Source organism: Musca vetustissima, unplaced genomic scaffold, assembly GCF_032173495.1.
Source record: "Musca vetustissima isolate MV318-11 ecotype Yass unplaced genomic scaffold, APGP_CSIRO_Mvet_v1 utg2684, whole genome shotgun sequence".
NCBI classification, from domain to species: Eukaryota; Metazoa; Arthropoda; class Insecta; order Diptera; family Muscidae; genus Musca; species Musca vetustissima.
In genome coordinates, this window is record NW_026883684.1 from 174,289 (window position 1) to 192,753 (window position 18,465).

At 32.8% G+C, this 18,465-nt stretch overlaps 1 protein-coding gene across 1 annotated transcript in view; it reads left to right on the forward strand.

Moving 5' to 3' along the window:
• Positions 1 to 4,571: 4,571 nt before the first annotated feature.
• Positions 4,572 to 18,465, forward strand: part of LOC133330669 (esterase B1) — a 305,478-nt gene continuing 291,584 nt past the window's right edge. The window contains exons 1-4 of the mRNA XM_061539079.1: positions 4,572 to 4,622; positions 16,797 to 17,109; positions 17,178 to 17,889; positions 17,966 to 18,141. Coding sequence (XP_061395063.1) covers positions 4,579 to 4,622; positions 16,797 to 17,109; positions 17,178 to 17,889; positions 17,966 to 18,141 — 1,245 coding nt within the window. The 5' untranslated portion in view covers positions 4,572 to 4,578. The remainder of the gene's footprint in view (positions 4,623 to 16,796; positions 17,110 to 17,177; positions 17,890 to 17,965; positions 18,142 to 18,465) is intronic.

Below are 18,465 nucleotides of genomic sequence, written 5' to 3' on the forward strand. Positions count from 1 at the left end.
GATCAAGGGAACGGCTATAAACGGTAGTCATTATAAGATATGTCAAATCATTTTCAAGACTTTTATATATGTATCTCGATATGTTTTTCAACACAATGTCGTTATTAAAGATTTCAACTGCATTTGTGTGATAGAGTCATAACCATGAAATCGAAAAATTGAATAACAATTTAGTGTACACATTTCATACTTCATATTCTTCATTGAATTTCTTGGGCGTACTTCTCGTTCTTATTACCACGAGATAAGATTTTTTTATGTAGGGTCCTCAAAAATGAAAAATTGGTATTTGTGGTTTTTATTTCCTTTCCCTCAATCATCCCAGAAAACTATAAATACTAAATGTTTCTCATAATCATGGATATACAAATTTTGAATCTGCGATGTTTCAATCCTATGAAAACACTGTGCCAATGTTAATTTTTTTGGTTACAACTCGAATCGATTTATGAATATAATATTAAAATTGGAATTATTGTGTTTGCTAATCATACTTTGCGTACGTAGGCCATAATTATAGTTACTACTATAATTTCCGAACGATTACATTGGTTATATGGAATAATGATAAGGGATGGTTGAAGGAATAACGGAAACATAAATTATGTAGGACAAAGAAGAAATACGTACCCATGTTATTACTCATGTTCTTTTTGTAGTCGGTTTTCTTTCGTATTATGAAATGCTTAAGGAAATATTTCAACTAGTCAGAAAAGTGAAATTGTCCTTCATTATATTTTAATTACATCAAATAGTAACAGTTGTTCAAGCACTCTCTCGAGTGTCATGTATGTACCCCACTATCCGCCTTATTTACACGAAAACCATTTAATTAATCGAAGTAACAAGTAGTTTACCTAGAAAAATAGAAAAAAAAAATATTTTTTTATGTTCACAACACGTGCCGGATTTGTTTATTAATTTACCCCTTATATTATCTATAAGGTATTATCATTAATTTAAGAATATCCGAATTTAATTCTCATATTTTATTTATTATACCTTCCTTGTTCGTTTATCTATACTAATATCATCATTTAGCTATAAAATTACTTCCCTAGCCCGAACAGCAAGGACATACATGATGTGCCCAAAAATATTTTATCAAAATTGTTTTTCCTTCCCACTTCTTATCAATTTCACTTTCAAATTCCTTTCATTTTGTTGGCCTAAATCAAGGTCAAAAGGTAATAAAAATACTTCACACTTTAACTGTCTATTTTGACTCATTTACAACAGTCATATATCTAAACAATAGGTTTCCTTCACCTTTAGATTCGTCATTTGAGAAATGCAGTAATTAAACCAGTTTACTTCCGCGCCCTGAACCCAAAGAAAACCAGAAATAGACGAAATAACTTCCAAAAGCGTAAAATTTTTTATCTTCTTGGGGTTTTTTGCTTCACATAAAAATGCTTACCTAATAAGTTTTGATAAAAAAAAAAATGCTGAAAAGAAAACACAAACCTACATCATACATTTAAACAGTCTGTTCTAAATATAAAAACGAACAGGCTACCATATCGGTGTGGCAAATTTACTTTATACACTGCTAATAAATTGAATAGATCAACATTTTGCATGTTGTGTCCGAATGAATCACAAAGGAAAGCGAAAATTATTCTTTAGCAGATAAGATTTTGAGTTATCAGTGATTTTAGATCATAAGTGATTATGATTTTTCCATTTACTAAACACGTGGTAGGGTGACGTAGGATGATAGATACCAAGCAACGTCATGAAACGAGACATGAATTTGGCAGCGGATTTATGGTTAATAGGAGAATAAAAGGCCTCATATCAAGATTTATTCCAGTAGATAGCGAATTGCTATTATCCGTATAAAAACGAAGTTCTTCTACATGAGTCTTATTTACGCCCATGCTCCGACGGAAGACAAAGATGGACAGACCAAGGAAGAACGAACGAGAAAAACGTGAGCGTGAGCAAATTGAGATGTACAGGAGTCAGAATAAAGTCCGGAAATTTTACCAAAGAGTAAAACACCAAACCGAAGACTTTGACATCGACATAATGGGTTGAACATTGCGAGCGGTAACAGCCACCTTTCAACGAATTGAGAAGGAGTTTTCCAAATGGGGTCTAGCAGTAAATGCCGAGAAGAACGAGCTGCTGGTATCAACGCGCAAGACGTCCAGTTGACTCGGACCAACTGTGGAACTTGAAAACTACAGCTTCGAGATATTGAACGATTATATATACCTCGGTATGCCTTTCAAACCCAGAGGATGCTACTATGGTCTGAGTAAGCAACTCAAAAGCAAGGCCACCTCCCGCCAGACCAAACTCAGACTCTACAAGACGTTGATACTACCCGTGCTATTAAATGGATCTGAAGCATGGGTACTTACGAAAGCAGATGCGGCAGCTTTTGGGTTGTTTGAGAGAAAAATTATCTGAAAGATCTATGGGCCGATCTGCGTCGGCAGTGAATATCGTCGTCGAATGAACCATGAGCTATATCATTTATTCTCGGACATCGACATAGTCAGACGTATCGAGCTGCAGCGACTGCGTTGGCTAGGCCATGTTGTGAAAATGGATGAAGATGTCCAAGCTCAAAAGGCATATAAAAGCGAGCAAAGTGATGGTTCACGCAGAAGAGGAAGGCCACAAATTGGATGGAAAGATCAAGTAGAAGACAACATCTCGGAAAATGGCCTTTCAAATTTGATGAGTTGCGCACAAGTCCGACGCGCTTGGAAATCTTTTTTAAGCCCGGCTTATGGAACAAGCGTTCTGTCACAAGCCAGCTAAGTAATACACGCGGTAGTTTTAAATAACATTGTTAATAATCTACAAAAGTTCCTTAAACATTTGTAAAAATTGAACCAAAATTGGAATAAAAGTTCCATATATTTCCCTCATATTTTTAATGTAAAGTATGAACCAAAGGCGTAACTTTTGCACACATATATACAATATTATACATTGAATACCGGATTTAGTCTATAATGACGTGGGTGATGTTTGCTCTAAATCGGTCAAGATTTTCATATAGTCCCATATATCATTATTTTCATCGGATTTTATGTAAAAGGTGCGCCAAATACGTAACTTGTGCTCGAGTAACACAAGTTTTATGTATTTTTGACCGATTTTGGAAATCCAAAACAAAGAAGTAGAATAACATGTGTTAATTTGGTTCAAATGATTCTATATAACACCATGGTATATACCACATTTCGTGTTCCATTCTTGTTGTACCTATCAATTTTGCCTACAGTGTAGCTATGTAGGTGTACACGGGCACAAATAAAATGTGCAAACTTGACTTTGAAAATTAGCCGCCGTCGTTACAGACAAAAACCGCTCAAATCCAAATCAAGCAACAACAATAAAAAAGCAACCCGACATGAAATTTCGTCAACAGAACGGACCAGCAGAACACGAACAGCGGCACACGAAGAACCAAGAGCTTTTCAAAGAATCAGCAATGTTTGTTTGGGTCTCCCAGCTGTTTGCTGTCAAACTACTGCTTGTTTGCGTGCAAAGAACTTTTTCTGTGCAAATCAGATAAAGAGAGTGAGAGAGGTACGAATCAGGCAGGAAGGGGGAAAAAGACACACAAACACAATCACTCACAACAGAACCCCATTGAAATAAATCACAGAAATTATATGGGAATGTTTGTTGTACGTTTCGTGATAGCCCATCAGCAGCAGCAGCAGGCAGTAACAACCGCTAGCTAACGTTGCTGAACTCTATCAAAGCCAAAATCATCCACAGCGGACGCAGGCAAACAGTTGTTGAGTTGCCTTCGCTCAGGGCACACACATCGAGAGCAAATTTTACTCAGTTCGACTGGTCTGTCGGTATAGCTTTTTAAAAAAAAGTGTTCTTGTTATTCTATTGTCGTCGGTGGCTTTTAAAGCTATTAAACAGATATCACGAACGGTGGACAATTTGTAAACGGTAGATGTTTGCTGAAGAAAAAAACAAATCCCAAGAAAATTCCAAAGGAAATATTTCAAAATAATTAAAGAAAGAAAAGAGAAACGAAAAGAAAATATTAAAAAATTTTATGTGATATTTTGTGGTATTGTTATTATTCCATCTGCAATTTGTGGATACAAAAAAGTTTATGTTAAAGGACACTGAAAGCTTTCTGCCGTATCCCATATGCCAGTGTGTGTGTGTGCGTGTGTTTGCTGTGTGTACAACAATATGCGTATCTAAAGGATACACGAAAAGCTTTTCATTGAGATTTACGATGCCAAAGTGATAACAGTTGATGAAATCAAGAAACCAAATAACAAAACAAGAAAAACAAAAACAGAAACAGAAAAGCCCAAACATTGGACATAAATTGTGTACACGCTTAACAAGAAAGATGAACAAAATTATATAAAAGTGCAAGTGAAAATTAGTCAAAAAATAATATATATTTTTGCATATTAACAACAAATACATAAAATTAAAAAAAAGTGAATTTATTATTACTATTATCCCAACGTTAAGCATTTTAGTTTATACTTGAAACAAATACCTTTTTGATAAAAATAATTTATTAATTTTGTTACAAACTAAGCTTTAAGTAATTGCAATTGTAACAATATGGGAACGATGCCTACACTCGATCAAATTAAATTAGGCCTAAAGTAAGTGGAATATTTACATTATGTTTTGTTTGATATATGTTTATTTAAATAAATGTTATATATTATTTGAATTTATAAAAAAAACATTTTTTTTTTCAAATTACGTATTATCTGATTTTATAAATATGAATAATTGTGTTAATACAATCTTTGTATAATTAGCCACATAATTATTTTTCGGCATGACAAGCCAATTTTTTTTGTTTCTTTCAAATGCAAACATATTTCCGCAATAGAAGACAACAACAACACGACATTTCGTTTTCCCCCAAATATTCTATTCTTTTATTTTATAGTTTTCTATTTTTCTTTCTTTTCGACTTCCACCAATTGTCGGAAAATAAATTTTCCTCAAATTTATTGTTTCAAATTTGTGAACATTTTGCTTATGACAACAACCACAACGTCAGCAACAATAACAACAACAGCAATTTAGCCCACACATATATACATATTGTCATTCACAAAAAATTGTAGAAGAAAGCAATAACAATCTTCAGATATGAATATGTGTATATAATAGAATTAATGATTTTTATATAATACATATTTATATACATATATGTATGTGTTTAAAGATGTCAACGGAATTAATTTATTTGGATTGGTCAGAGGCCTAACCTTTAGTATAAATATTTTATTATCTCGAGTTTACTTTAAACCGGTTCAAGATAAAATAAGGTTTCATATATAATTACGTCCATGTTCATGTAAATGTAACTTCCTTGCCATTGATACCAAATGTTGTACTTACATTCGACCCGTACATAATTTATTATTTGTTGCAATAAGATACTAAGAGTATCTTTTGTATGTACCCAAATAATCATATATTAATTCGATTTCGGTCATTTTCTTTATGAATAAAAGCGGTTGGTGGTAACTCACTCAAATTTCTTCGAATTCAATTTTAACTAAATTTCTAATTTCCTCCCAATTTGGCTTCGAAAATAAAAACACATGTCAATCATTTTGTACTTTATGGATTATTGGCCAGCGTGAACAATACGTCAACATTTTTTTGCATTAATTGGGTTAATGCAAAAAAATGTTGACATAAAAATCTATTTTTCAAAAAAAAAAAAAAAACTTTGAATATCTGATTTGGCTACATGAAATTCCTATCAATAAAACTAGGAGGCACAAAATTGGAACTCTGACACATTTTAGAATTATTTGTGTTTATATTGTTGATAAAAGGACATTTTGTTCCCCTGTTTTTGTTACAGGTACATATGTGTATGTAAATATGGACTCATTACTAAGTAAAGATATTTCTAGGGAATTAATCAAACGGTCTATGTACATATTAGGTCACATTATTACAATTCGTTGAAGTATGATGGGTATATTTGGTGGTAGGTTCATAAATTATCACGAGATATGTTCATAAAGTATCACGAGGTGTGTTCATAAAGTATCACATGGATTGAGTTTAGTTATAAACATATAATCAAATTTCTATACTCAATATAACCATACAAATTCTTTCCCCCTAGATATATCAAAAATGCAAAACTAGATTTCCTGTAAAGTGCTATGTTGACTTCTGAGAAAACAAAATTGTAGCTAAAACTAATTTTATTGTTTATTTTATTTATTTAAAACCACCTAAGTTTTCTTTAATATTAATAGGCAATATATATCTTATATTTATAGTACAATATTTTCAAGATCTATAAACTGAACAGGATCAACGTTACATTACGACATAGGGATTGAAATTACATACTCAAACCTTAATCTAGTGAATAATGTATTGACGACTTGCTGCTGGCAAATTTAATATCGGGAGACCCTAACATTCCAATACATATATTTTTGTACATAAACAACTGTTTCGATTATGTTTTATTATTTTGGTTTCTCGCGACAAATATTTTATTTTGTTGCGGAAATTGTTGTTTTATTACGCCAGATCACATTGCTTTTAATTGTATCACGAATTATTTTATGTCGAATCACATGTATATGAATGTGAAATTGGGTTATAAATGCGGATTTAAAATTCTCAAACTAATCAAGCTTATAAAACAGTCTGGAGGTTATTTAACAGATAACAACAAAATTGATAATGTTAAAAGATTTATTAAACGAAAATAAAACAGTTTTCTTTCGTTGAAAAACAAAATAACAAAACATACGATTAGATTTGTACAACACTTTTAATCAACTGACAAAGACAAAAAATTAAATTATATTATTTTGGCATGGAAATATGCAATAATATTTTAAGGCAAAAATCAAAACAGCTTGATATTTTGGTTTTAAAAATTTATGAATGTAGATGCAACAATACACATTCCAATGACCTATTTCCAATATAGGCTGCAATAAATACAAATAAAAGTACGAAGAATTAATATTCACACCTGTCCCGATTATCTTATTTTTACACCTTCGAAATAAATCCATTCCCGAACTGATAATTTCACTATTACTTTTGTAATTAGCAAATTAAGAAAATTTCTTTTAATTATTTTTTTCACTTTCAATTAATTCGTATTTGTTTTACAACATAGAGTTGCGTCTGTATTCCCCCCGTTATTTGCTTTCCCATACAAGCATCTTTTCCACACAAAGACTAAACAAAATCAAACACTCTTCGTTCATCTCGACATAGAATTCCCATTTCGAAATACAAAATTGTATTTGTGTTTAGGTATACTGCACAATACACACAGGTGCAATAAACGAACCGCCATAAGGCGCTATAATCAATGAAATAGCATATCGGTGGCACGAGATCCAACTAAATTAGGTCAATAAAAGTTCGATTTGGTATGAAATCGCAACGAAGATGATTAACCCGAAAATGTGAATGAAAAGAAAATAATCAAGCTTTGGCTAATCGTCATATTGGTATAACCACCAATCATAATAATTATAAATTTTTTTTGTGTGACTAGCTCAGATTTTGTGGTAGAATTTCTTTGATAATACTTGATTAATTTAAGTCGTTATGTGGTTACGGAATGTGGTCATTTTGGTTGGGATAAAATAAAAGAGTCATCAAATAAAATAGAAATTTCTAGATTTATTTAGAAGTATTTTTTATAGATTTACCGTTAGTTACTGAGAAATTATAAAGAGTGTAATGAAATAAGAAGCATATCGTTGTTTAAACATGTAAAGGCAACAAGTCCATTTAAGTAGAAATCGTAATTTTGATACAGTTATGTATAATAAGGCAATGATACATCGATTTCAAATAAAAATACAGTTATCGCATTTGTTATTGTTGTTTTGTATTGATGTGCAAACGCGCCAAGTCGAATTCACAACATGTCGCTGGCTTAACACCATGTAAAGGCTCTAAGCCCACTTTTTATTTTGAGGATTTTGGACACGATTTTCAGCCGAATTGACTGTAATTTGGTACTTATGGGATAACTGAAACACAATTTTTTGACAATTTGATGATTTCGCTATATATAAAGTCCAGATTATAAATAGCCTGTAGTTAATATTTAAGTTTTTCTTGACAGGAATTTTCCAGATTAAAAAAACTTTATTCAAAAGAATGTTTGATTGTTTTTGTATGAACTTTTTGCCTTTACATGTTAAGCCCTATCGCTGGCTTATGTATTAGGAGCAAAGTAGGTTACAAAATTCCACAGATTTCCTGAAGATATAGTATTTTCTTTCTATCATTTTCTTTGAGTTATTATTAAATATAAGTCTTTTTAGACTTAAGACCTCAACAGCTCCACAATTCTGAAGAATATTGCGGGCTTTATCGTAATTCGAACAGACGGACACACATGACCAAAATCAGCACAGAATTTTATTCTTATCAAGAACATATTCTTTATGCGGTCTCCCCGGAAATATTTCGAGTTGTTGCAAGGAGATATATACTGCGCTTTGTGATGGAGAATATAAACATTAAAATGTTTATAAACGTCCAATATAGGTAGTAGGCCTTTAATCATAGATGATTTTTTATCGTTCCTTATTTTTATATATTCTATATATAAAATAGTTTTAAGAGATCTACCAAAAGTTTTCTTTAGATGGTCTTCTTATTTTCCAATCTATATAAAAAATTTATTATAAAAAACCAAGGAAAATCTTTTCCTCTACGTTGTGTTTCTAGAAAACTAATTTCTGCATTGTCTTTATAAACAATTTTTAACCTTGAACTATACCAAGAATATAGCATGCCATATGTTTGGTCATGCCACATAATCACAGTCACACACAAATATTCCTAATTAGTGATTAACAACGACTTATCATCACACAACACCATAGCCCCCATAGAAGATGCCGATGCTTGTCAGCTGCTGTTATAGACCTGCCCCCTACATACACACTGACGTGTGTACTCTTATGTAGATGATGAACCAAATGCCTGATGATAGATAAGCTCACTGACTGACTGATTCAATGACTGCCTGACTGACTGCTCGAATAAAAATCAGTATTCCATTAATTTGTTGTGCTCAGCCATAGAAATAAAAAATATTTTAATTATGTTGATAATTTCCATCATGCTTTGCTCTATCTCTCCATTTAAATTGGCATCGAAATTTAATGCCAGTTTTTTTCGATCTCTGACAATTACAATCATCATGAACGTGAATTTATTTAATAAATTAATTTTTATTTGTATAAACAAATGCTAATTTGTTCATCACTGTCAATTTATTAAGCTTGGAAAGTAATTATTCGCAAAAGCTCGTTGTTGCTGTACGGTTGTTGCCACACAAAAAACAACAACAACGTTCGTTCGTCCGTTCGGGAAAACGAATTAACTAATTTAAAATAGTGACTTAATTAAAATTGATTCATGTCGTCGGTAAAGAACTTGGCCGGCATAATTTAGGCAATGTTCTAAAATTAGTTCAAAATGTTTCGTTCATTTGGTCATTTTTAAATTAACTGACATTTTAATGAAAATTATAGAAAAAATTAAAAAATTTCAAAAGTTTTCGTGTAAAAAAGTAGAAAATATATACAAAATCCGGAGTTATATATTCTTCGAATAAAATTATAAAAGAAATACCTGATGTTGGGTCCTTTGCGAAGAATATTCTGTTGAGAGGTTAAAATACTGATTGCATCTTAGATATATAAGGTGGGTGTAGACATGTGGGTGTGTTGTTGATCTACATATAGAATATTTCATTGTTTACCAAAAATTACCCAAATACAAATGAATAATTTTCGTTAAAAATAATATATTTTTAAAATTAAATAAAGTAATAATTTCAAATGTCATTGTCTACGCAAATGCAAAATTATAAATCAAAGTGACTCACTTACAAAATGGCAAAATGTTGTTTGGTTTAATGCCAAAATGTACATCAAAAGTTATCGTATTCAGATAACAATGGTTGAGGTTTTTTTTTCGTTACGATTTTCGCTGTTGGGTGTTTATCTAGAAAATAAAGACTGCGTTTATCTAAACTCAACATAATTGCCCATTTTTATGTACAAAGGGCTTATTGTAAAAAAGGCAAAGATATGATAAGGTTAATAGCTTTTGAATCTGATAAGTATAGTGTTGACATTCTAGTCTGGGCAAATTGTGAAAGATATATGGTATAGTATAGCTTACTTATTTTAATATATTATTGATATATTGAAGTTCCCTAGCGGAGTTGGAAAATATGAGGGATTCGAGTTCCGACCTGGAAATCTAAGAAGTGACTTTGTGAACTTGCATAGCTCGGAATATTTAATAAGCGCGAAAATGTTTTAGAATTAACTATCTAAATTAGGTCTAAACCAAGAATTAAAATTTCATAGTTTGGTTTTACATTTCCAACTACCAAAACCAATATTTGGATTGCTTAAAATTGTGTTCCTAATATCCTATTTCAAACGAAAATTTTTTCATGAAAATCTAAAAATAACAAAATAATGAAATTTCTTATTTGAAAGTAATGTACGGTGAGTACATCATGATACGTCTTGTTTCATGGGAATACAAATATAATATTTCTAGGAATTCTCTCCCCCAAAAATTCATTCACAAATGTTCTTCCCCCTATTTACGTTGGCCTCATTTGGTTAATTAAATGTCATTACCTGGTGAAAATATTCCCCCTAGTTTTTCTCAATTTGTTTTCCTTTCTAAATAGCCATTAGTAGTCCACTTTGCTGTAGTAATTTGTTTGCAATCAAAAATGTTTTTTGTTTTGCTTATCATGAATTTAGCAGCATATTTTATTAGTCACTCGATTCTTGATTAATAGACACTCGGCTGAGTGGCATATGCCATTGGTGTTCATAGTCACTGCAGAAGATAGTCAAACACGAGCTATAGCAAAATATTGGGGTGTACCGAAACAATTTAGATTACATCTTAAACAAAGATAATTGAACTACGCATTGGGATCTTTGAAATATTATCATACATAATTTACACATTTCGTGCATATATTTTGTTTTTGTAATTATGGCCAAACGACACACCCAACACAGACAAGAAGCAAATAAACATTGGAAGACAACATTTAAATAATATGCTAATTTTTTGATTTGCAGCCAAAAGAGAAATGACGACAGCACAATTTTATATGCAAACCATCGACTATTGAAGATGCTGTTCATCAGGTACGCTGGGAGTGAAAGAAAAATCTGTATGCCAACAACAGCTACACACGGTCAGCCCATAAAACAGAGTCACAGATAATCGAAATAAAAATAATCAGCCTATAAATAAAAGAACAATATCGTCATCTTGCCCATATCGCCATTAACCGACAGATAGTGTTTTTGCCCGTCCACACGGCATCGCAGAGAAAACATTATTGAATGTTTGTTTGGCAAATCTTTCCGTTCTTGTGTGAGCCAATAATGTTACTTGAGACTTGGCGAATGAAAATTTACAGAAAAAAAACAAGAATACCATAAAAGAAAACCGACACACAAAAGATCTGAAATCTTCTTAAAATAAATCAATCAATTGACTATTTTGGGGGGAAATCGAAACTAATTCATGACTAGAAGTGAAGAGGTATTATTTTTTTTTGATACACGTGAAATTGTTGGAAATATTTTTTGCAATCTTCTTTTATTTTTTTCTCAAGAAAATCAATAGTGAGGATTTTTTACAATAACAAATAATTTGAAAATAAAAGCAAATAATAGTTTGGACGAACAATACAATTGTTCAATGAATAATATATATTTTTGTTATGATTCATTTATTATTAAAAGCAAATAATAGATAAATATAACAATGTAATGATCGGGTGTTTTAAAAAATTTTTAAATTTTTAATTTTTTTACACGATACAGGCCACAGTTATGGACCAATCGTCCCGACATTTTTTGCATGTAGATCCGGTTCTGACCATGGAAACCCCATATTGTTTTTGGTATTATTTAGGGGATCAAATAGACCAATATATTTATTTTTGTCTTTTTTCTGGTTGCTCCAGACCACAATTATGACCCCAACATCACGAAATTTTAAGCATTTAGAATAAGAATGAAAGTTTTGATGAAGATTTGTCAAATAGAAACAGACTTTTGTGTGAAAAATTACAAATTTTGTATTTTATGTTGTATATATTTACTCCTGAAGGGCATAGAACCTAGAATTTGATCGTATATCCAAGAGAAGCGTTTGACATTTAAATTGATGCCAATATCATTGTTCTATATACACGGGTGTAGGAGTTTTATTTAAATACAAGTATCGGCGTATTCAGATATTGTTTAGTATTACCATTAGCACATTAGAGAGAATAACTTTCGAGCTAAGGCCAGGAAATTTTACATGAGGTTCCCCTTATGGTCAAGGACGACATATATATTTCATGGTTATCCAGTCACTCTAGAATGGTTAAAACGATCTGAAAAACTAATTTAAAACGTGTTTGTGTAAAATAACCAAATTTGAATCATAAGGAGTACTTTTTACACCGGAAAATATGACGCGGAGAAGCTGTTGTTGAATCGGTCAAGCGAAAGTAAATATAGCGATATATTGCCAATGCTCGGAATATATGTCCGTCAGCCCCGTCCGACTATACTGTTTCGCCCACTGATTTTTATTTCCTCGATACTATATAATCCCCCTCTCCCCATTAGTATTTCGATGGTCCAAGGTTAATTTTCCAACCAGGTTCTTTGGGCTGAACATATTAGGTTGGGGAAAAATAAATCCATTAGGCCGGTCGTCGAAAATGTCGATAAAATCGGAGAAATGATCGATATAACATCACCCAGGAGCTAAAAATCGACCATAAAACTGTTTTAAACCATTTACAAAAAGAAGCTCTATGTTTGAGTGACACACCAATTAACAGAAACAAATAAGATGGATCGAATTTCCATCTGCGAAAAGGATGGTAACTGGAGATGAAAAATGGATCACATACGATAACCCTGTGCGAAAACGATATTGGTCAAAGAGCGGTGGAACACCTCAAACGGTGGCCAAACCAGGACTAACGGCCAGGAAGGTTCTGCTATGCATTTGGTGGGACTGGCCAAACACTAAATTCTTATCTCTACTGTCAACAACTGGTCCGTTTGAAGTTAGCAATTGACCAGAAACGGGTAGAATTGGCCAACAGAAGAGATGTCGTGTTCCACCAGGACAGCGCACATCTACAGTGACTCCCCAACAGCTTAAGGAGCTTGGTTGGGAAGTTTTAAAACATCTTGCATTATAGAAAGATAAAAAATTGGTACCTAAGGAGAATTGTGAAAATCGACTACTAGAGTTTTTTGCAAATAGAGAACAGAACATCTATGAGAGAGGGATTATGAAGTTACCTTTAAAATTGCAAAAAATCATGTTTGGCCCCAATAGAACATTCCGAAGCATATTAAATAAAGTCCTATTGTTCATATAAAAATAACGGATTTAATTTTCTCCAACCTAATACATTTACAAAACATCGTAAATGCAGTTCTCTCACAGCAGGACCATCAGAAACCCACATAAAATTATCAAAATGTGTGAGAAGACTTTAAAAATAATTTGTTCTTCATTTCACACAATTCTCATAATTATTTATACACGTTTTGTCTATTTTGTTTCTATTTGCATTATTAATCATTTGACGTAACTTTTAAAGTTTATTCACACACACCGAGAGTATTAGTCATCGTCCAAAGCTTCGTATAAACTTTAAAAAATTAACAAAACGAAACAAACGGTATGGGAAACTAGTTTATTTCTGGCGAACAATGGTTTTTGGGATTTAAGACATTTTATGGTAAACCTGTTTGATGAACTAATGTTCAAAATGCAAACTATCGATTAGAATGGTTAAGAAGTTTACGAATATATTAACTAAAATAAAATCTATTCAATGTCATGGGGGAATTGACTTCAAACTTGAACGCAGCTAAGCAAAACATTGGTGGATTTGTTTAAACACTGGGGGATTTTGAAAGCTTTACCTATTGTTCAAGTTGGCAAATGTTATTTAAAAATGAAGGCTTTTAATGGCAACATTTTCCTTTTTATTTTCCTTGTCCTATATCTTACAAAACCTATCCTTTAATCCCACAATGGCTAATAAGCCATAATATACAAACTCAGTTGTTCGTTCCTACCTCTGTAAATCTCTGATAAATCTTTAAAATGATAATTTTTTATTTCATACGGATTCCACGAAAACAAATATTTATTAATCTTTCAAATAGAGACTTAGGATGTTCAACTGCACTCATTACAAAATAATGATGTTTTGTCATAATATAATTTATTCCGATTCCCCGATTTGTTTGAAATGCACAACTTATCATATATTTCTTGTAGCTAATCTAAATTTTAATCACCTTAATCTATAATCCAAAGTGTAATTTTCATTGTTATGCATAAAATATGCATACCCACACACACTCAAACAGTTTCCTATAACCATGCTGCTCATATGTCACAGTGCCCCTACACAGTTGACATATGGATAATCTGCACGTTTCATATCCACATGCCACCACGATGAACAGGCAAAGATATGTCTTTAATTTTATTTAAATGAAATATTCAATTTCCATAAGGCAGCACCGCAACAATGCCAACAACGGCAGCAGAGAAATGCGAAAATTTCAATTGCAATTTGCCCGGTCAGGTTTGGACATTCAATTCAATCGCGGTGCGATTTAGAAGTCATATCTCATGTTTTCAACTTGGATTGATGTCATTTTTATGTCGGTTATTTCGATTTTGTCTGTCGTGTCGTTTTTTCAGTTTTGTAGTTTAGCTAAACAAACAATTTTCAGCATCAGCTTCAGCCCACTCATGACAATTGAAATGCCATTGCTGCTGATCATCAAATTTAACGAGTGTGGATTTGAATTTTTTTTCGGAATGTAAAGTTGACGGTTGTTGGGTCATATTTATCTACAGTCCCCTACTGAAAACCAAATACACCCAAAATTCGGGAGGTACAATGACATTGGAGTTATGTTAAAAATGGCATAGCACTATGAATAATACGAGATGTTCTTCTTATTTATAAAATTCACCTATATACTGAAAAACGCCTTCGGGTTTTTATGTAGGAAGTCACCTAAAGTTAATCTTTATTATATTTTGTATACCCTTCACTACACTGTGGTACAGGGTATTGTGTCTTTGGGCAAATGCTTGTAACAGGAAAAATTAAACGAGATAGACCCATGTTTCCTTTTGAGAATATGCATACAATCACTTTCTGAGTCGATGTTAAATTGTTAATCCGATTTGGACGAAATTTAGTACGACTTATTTATTTGGCCCAAGGTAGACCTTTTGATATTGCATAAAATCGGTTCAAATTTAGATATAGCTCTCATCCATATTTTCGTCCGACTTTATGTAAATGTTGAACCAAAGGCACAACATTACTTTCGATGTACACGAAATTTTGCATGGCATACTGATGTGTGCTCAGTTTCGTGCAAATCGGGTCAGATTTAGATATAGCTCCGATATATATTTTCGACCGATTTCATGTGAATGGTGCACCAAAGCCCCTATATTACATTCGATTTGCACAAAAATTAGCACTGCGTTCTGAACTGAGTCTAGAATGATGTATGTTAAGTTTCCTAAAAATCGGTTCAGATTTAGATATAGCTCCCATATATATTTTCGCCCGATTTAATGTAAGTGGCGTTCCAAAGTCCCTATATATTTTCCCATATGCACGAAATTTTGCATAGTGTACTGACTTAAGTCTAAAATGATGTGTGTTAAGTTTTTATGAAAATCCGTTCAGATTTAGATATAGCTACCATATATATTTTCGAAGGATTCGATGTAAATGGAGCACCAAAGTCCCTATATATCTTCAGATTGGCGCGAGATTTGGATTAGCGTACTAAATTATGTCTAGATATGGCTCCCATATATATTTTCATTCGATTCAATATAAGATGCGCACCAAATACCCAAAGTGTGTCCGATTGGCAAACAATTTTGTACAAAGTACTGAAATTAATATAAATTAATCTCTGGCAAGTTTCTTTGAAATCGGTTCAGATATATATATATATATATATATATATATATTCCGACTTTACTACTTCCCTTACTGTTAATTTTTTTTAATTCCTTCAAAACTTCTCCACCCACCCTCGCATAATGAAGCAATAAACAAACATTTGTGGTGGAATTTCATTCTCTACGATTATTGTTCAAATTTATTACTTGTAATAATTGAAATCATTTTTTCCGCGGCATTCTAACTGACTGACAGGCAGACAGACAGGCTATCTGCCTTCACTTGACGCTATAAGTTATTCCTTAGAGAATATGTTTGGTTGAATGTGTGAATTTGTCATTGAACACAAAAATGCCATTTTTGGGATTCGGCAAATTCGGATTGGTGAAACAACGTTGACGCCACAACAGCTGCAAATGATTTTTGTTTAGTTTACATTTTAGTTGTTGTTGTTTTTCGAAAAAAAAATTATGAATGGGAAACTGAAGCAAATGTTAGTGGTCTATTCCAAGAAAACCAAAAAATATTGGCTGGGATGTTAATTTTCATGCTAATACATGGGAAAATCAAATACAAATTTTTGATAGAAATTCTTTGAAGAGGGGGGATTTGAATATTTATTATATAAATAAATATAAAAAATTGATGTTTGTTGTGGCAGGTTCTCAATGGAATTGTGCGTCAAATGATTTGTAGTGTTCATAACTGTATAAACTCTACAATATATTCCCACATTACAATTAAATATTTTTTTTTTTGTTTTTTTTAGAATGGTCGACTTTAAAGTTCAACAACGACGCTATCGCAGCAAAGAGAAGACAATTGTTTCAACAATTTATGGGCCAGTAAAAGGAGTTAAACGCAAATCGATTTATGGCGATGCCTACTTCTCCTTTGAGAAAATTCCCTTTGCCAAACCTCCATTGGGTGAGTTGCGTTATAAGGCACCACAGCCCCCAGAGCCCTGGACAGAGGTGCGAAGCTGTACATCGACAGGACCCAAGCCATTGCAAAAACATTTTGTGTTTCAAATGACAGATGGTTCGGAAGATTGTCTCTATCTGAATGTGTACACCAAAAATGTAAGTCCAAAATAATTATTTTGAATAGAGTGAACAAAAAATCTCATCAATTTTATTTCTATTCCCAGCTGGATCCCATAAAACCCATGCCAGTCATGGTTTGGATCTACGGTGGCGGTTTTCAATTTGGCGAGGCCTCCCGTGATCTCTACAGTCCAGACTATTTGCTACGCGAAGATGTGGTTATTATATCCATAACCTACAGAGTTGGTCCCTTCGGATTCCTCTGCATGCAAGACCCTGATTTTGATGTACCCGGCAATGCTGGTCTCAAAGATCAAGTAATGGCTTTGCGTTGGGTCAAGGCCAATTGTTTACGTTTCGGTGGTGATCCCAATAACATAACCTTATTTGGTGATAGTGCTGGTGGTGCTTCCGTCCACTACATGATGTTAACAGAACAGACACGGGGTCTCTTCCACAAGGCCATTTGTATGTCGGGCACTGTTTTATCTCCCTGGGCCCAAACACCACAAAGAAATTGGCCATATCGCTTGGCTGTGGCCGCCGGCTATACAGGAGAAAATAACGAGAAAGATGTCTTTGAATTTCTAAAAAATGCCAAAGGTTCTGATATTGTCAAGGCCAATGAAGATCTCTGTACGGATGATGAAAAACGCGAACGTATTGGTTTCTCATTTGGTCCTGTGGTGGAACCCTACATAACGGAACATTGTGTGGTGCCCACAAAGCCCATTGAAATGATGCGTAATGCCTGGAGTAATAATATACCCATGATTATTGGTGGTGTCTCAAATGAGGGTTTACTACTGTATTCCGGTAAGTAGCAATGAAGTGGGAGAGAGATATATTAATGTTTGAAAAATTTTTATAAATCATTTGTTGTTTCTTTTAGATACCAAAAATAAACCCAAATTGTTGAATGAATTAAATGATTGCCGTTATGTGGTGCCCTTGGAATTGAATATGGATCGTGATAGTGAACTGTGCAAGGAATATGGTTATCAATTACGTACAACTTATTATGGTGATAATTTCCCCAGCATTGAAACACTTAATGAATATTTATTGGTAAGTATAAAAAAGAATAATTTTGATGATTACAAATTTCAAAATATGTTTGTCAGTCAAATCCCAGAGAGTTCTCTTTTCCAAAACTGAAGACATTAAAAACTCTCAGTTAACCTCTATTGAATCTGCGAAATATTGAAGAGCCCTAATTTTGCATTTGAAATATATTTTAGAAGTTGTCAGTATATATTATCTCTTATATCTATTCCTTTGATGGCCTTCGAACTAAACCTGTTTTCTGCCTCGAAATATCCTCATACCAAATTTCACACAACAATATCCTTCAAACACAAATCTGAAACCCATTTTTTATACCGTAAAAAA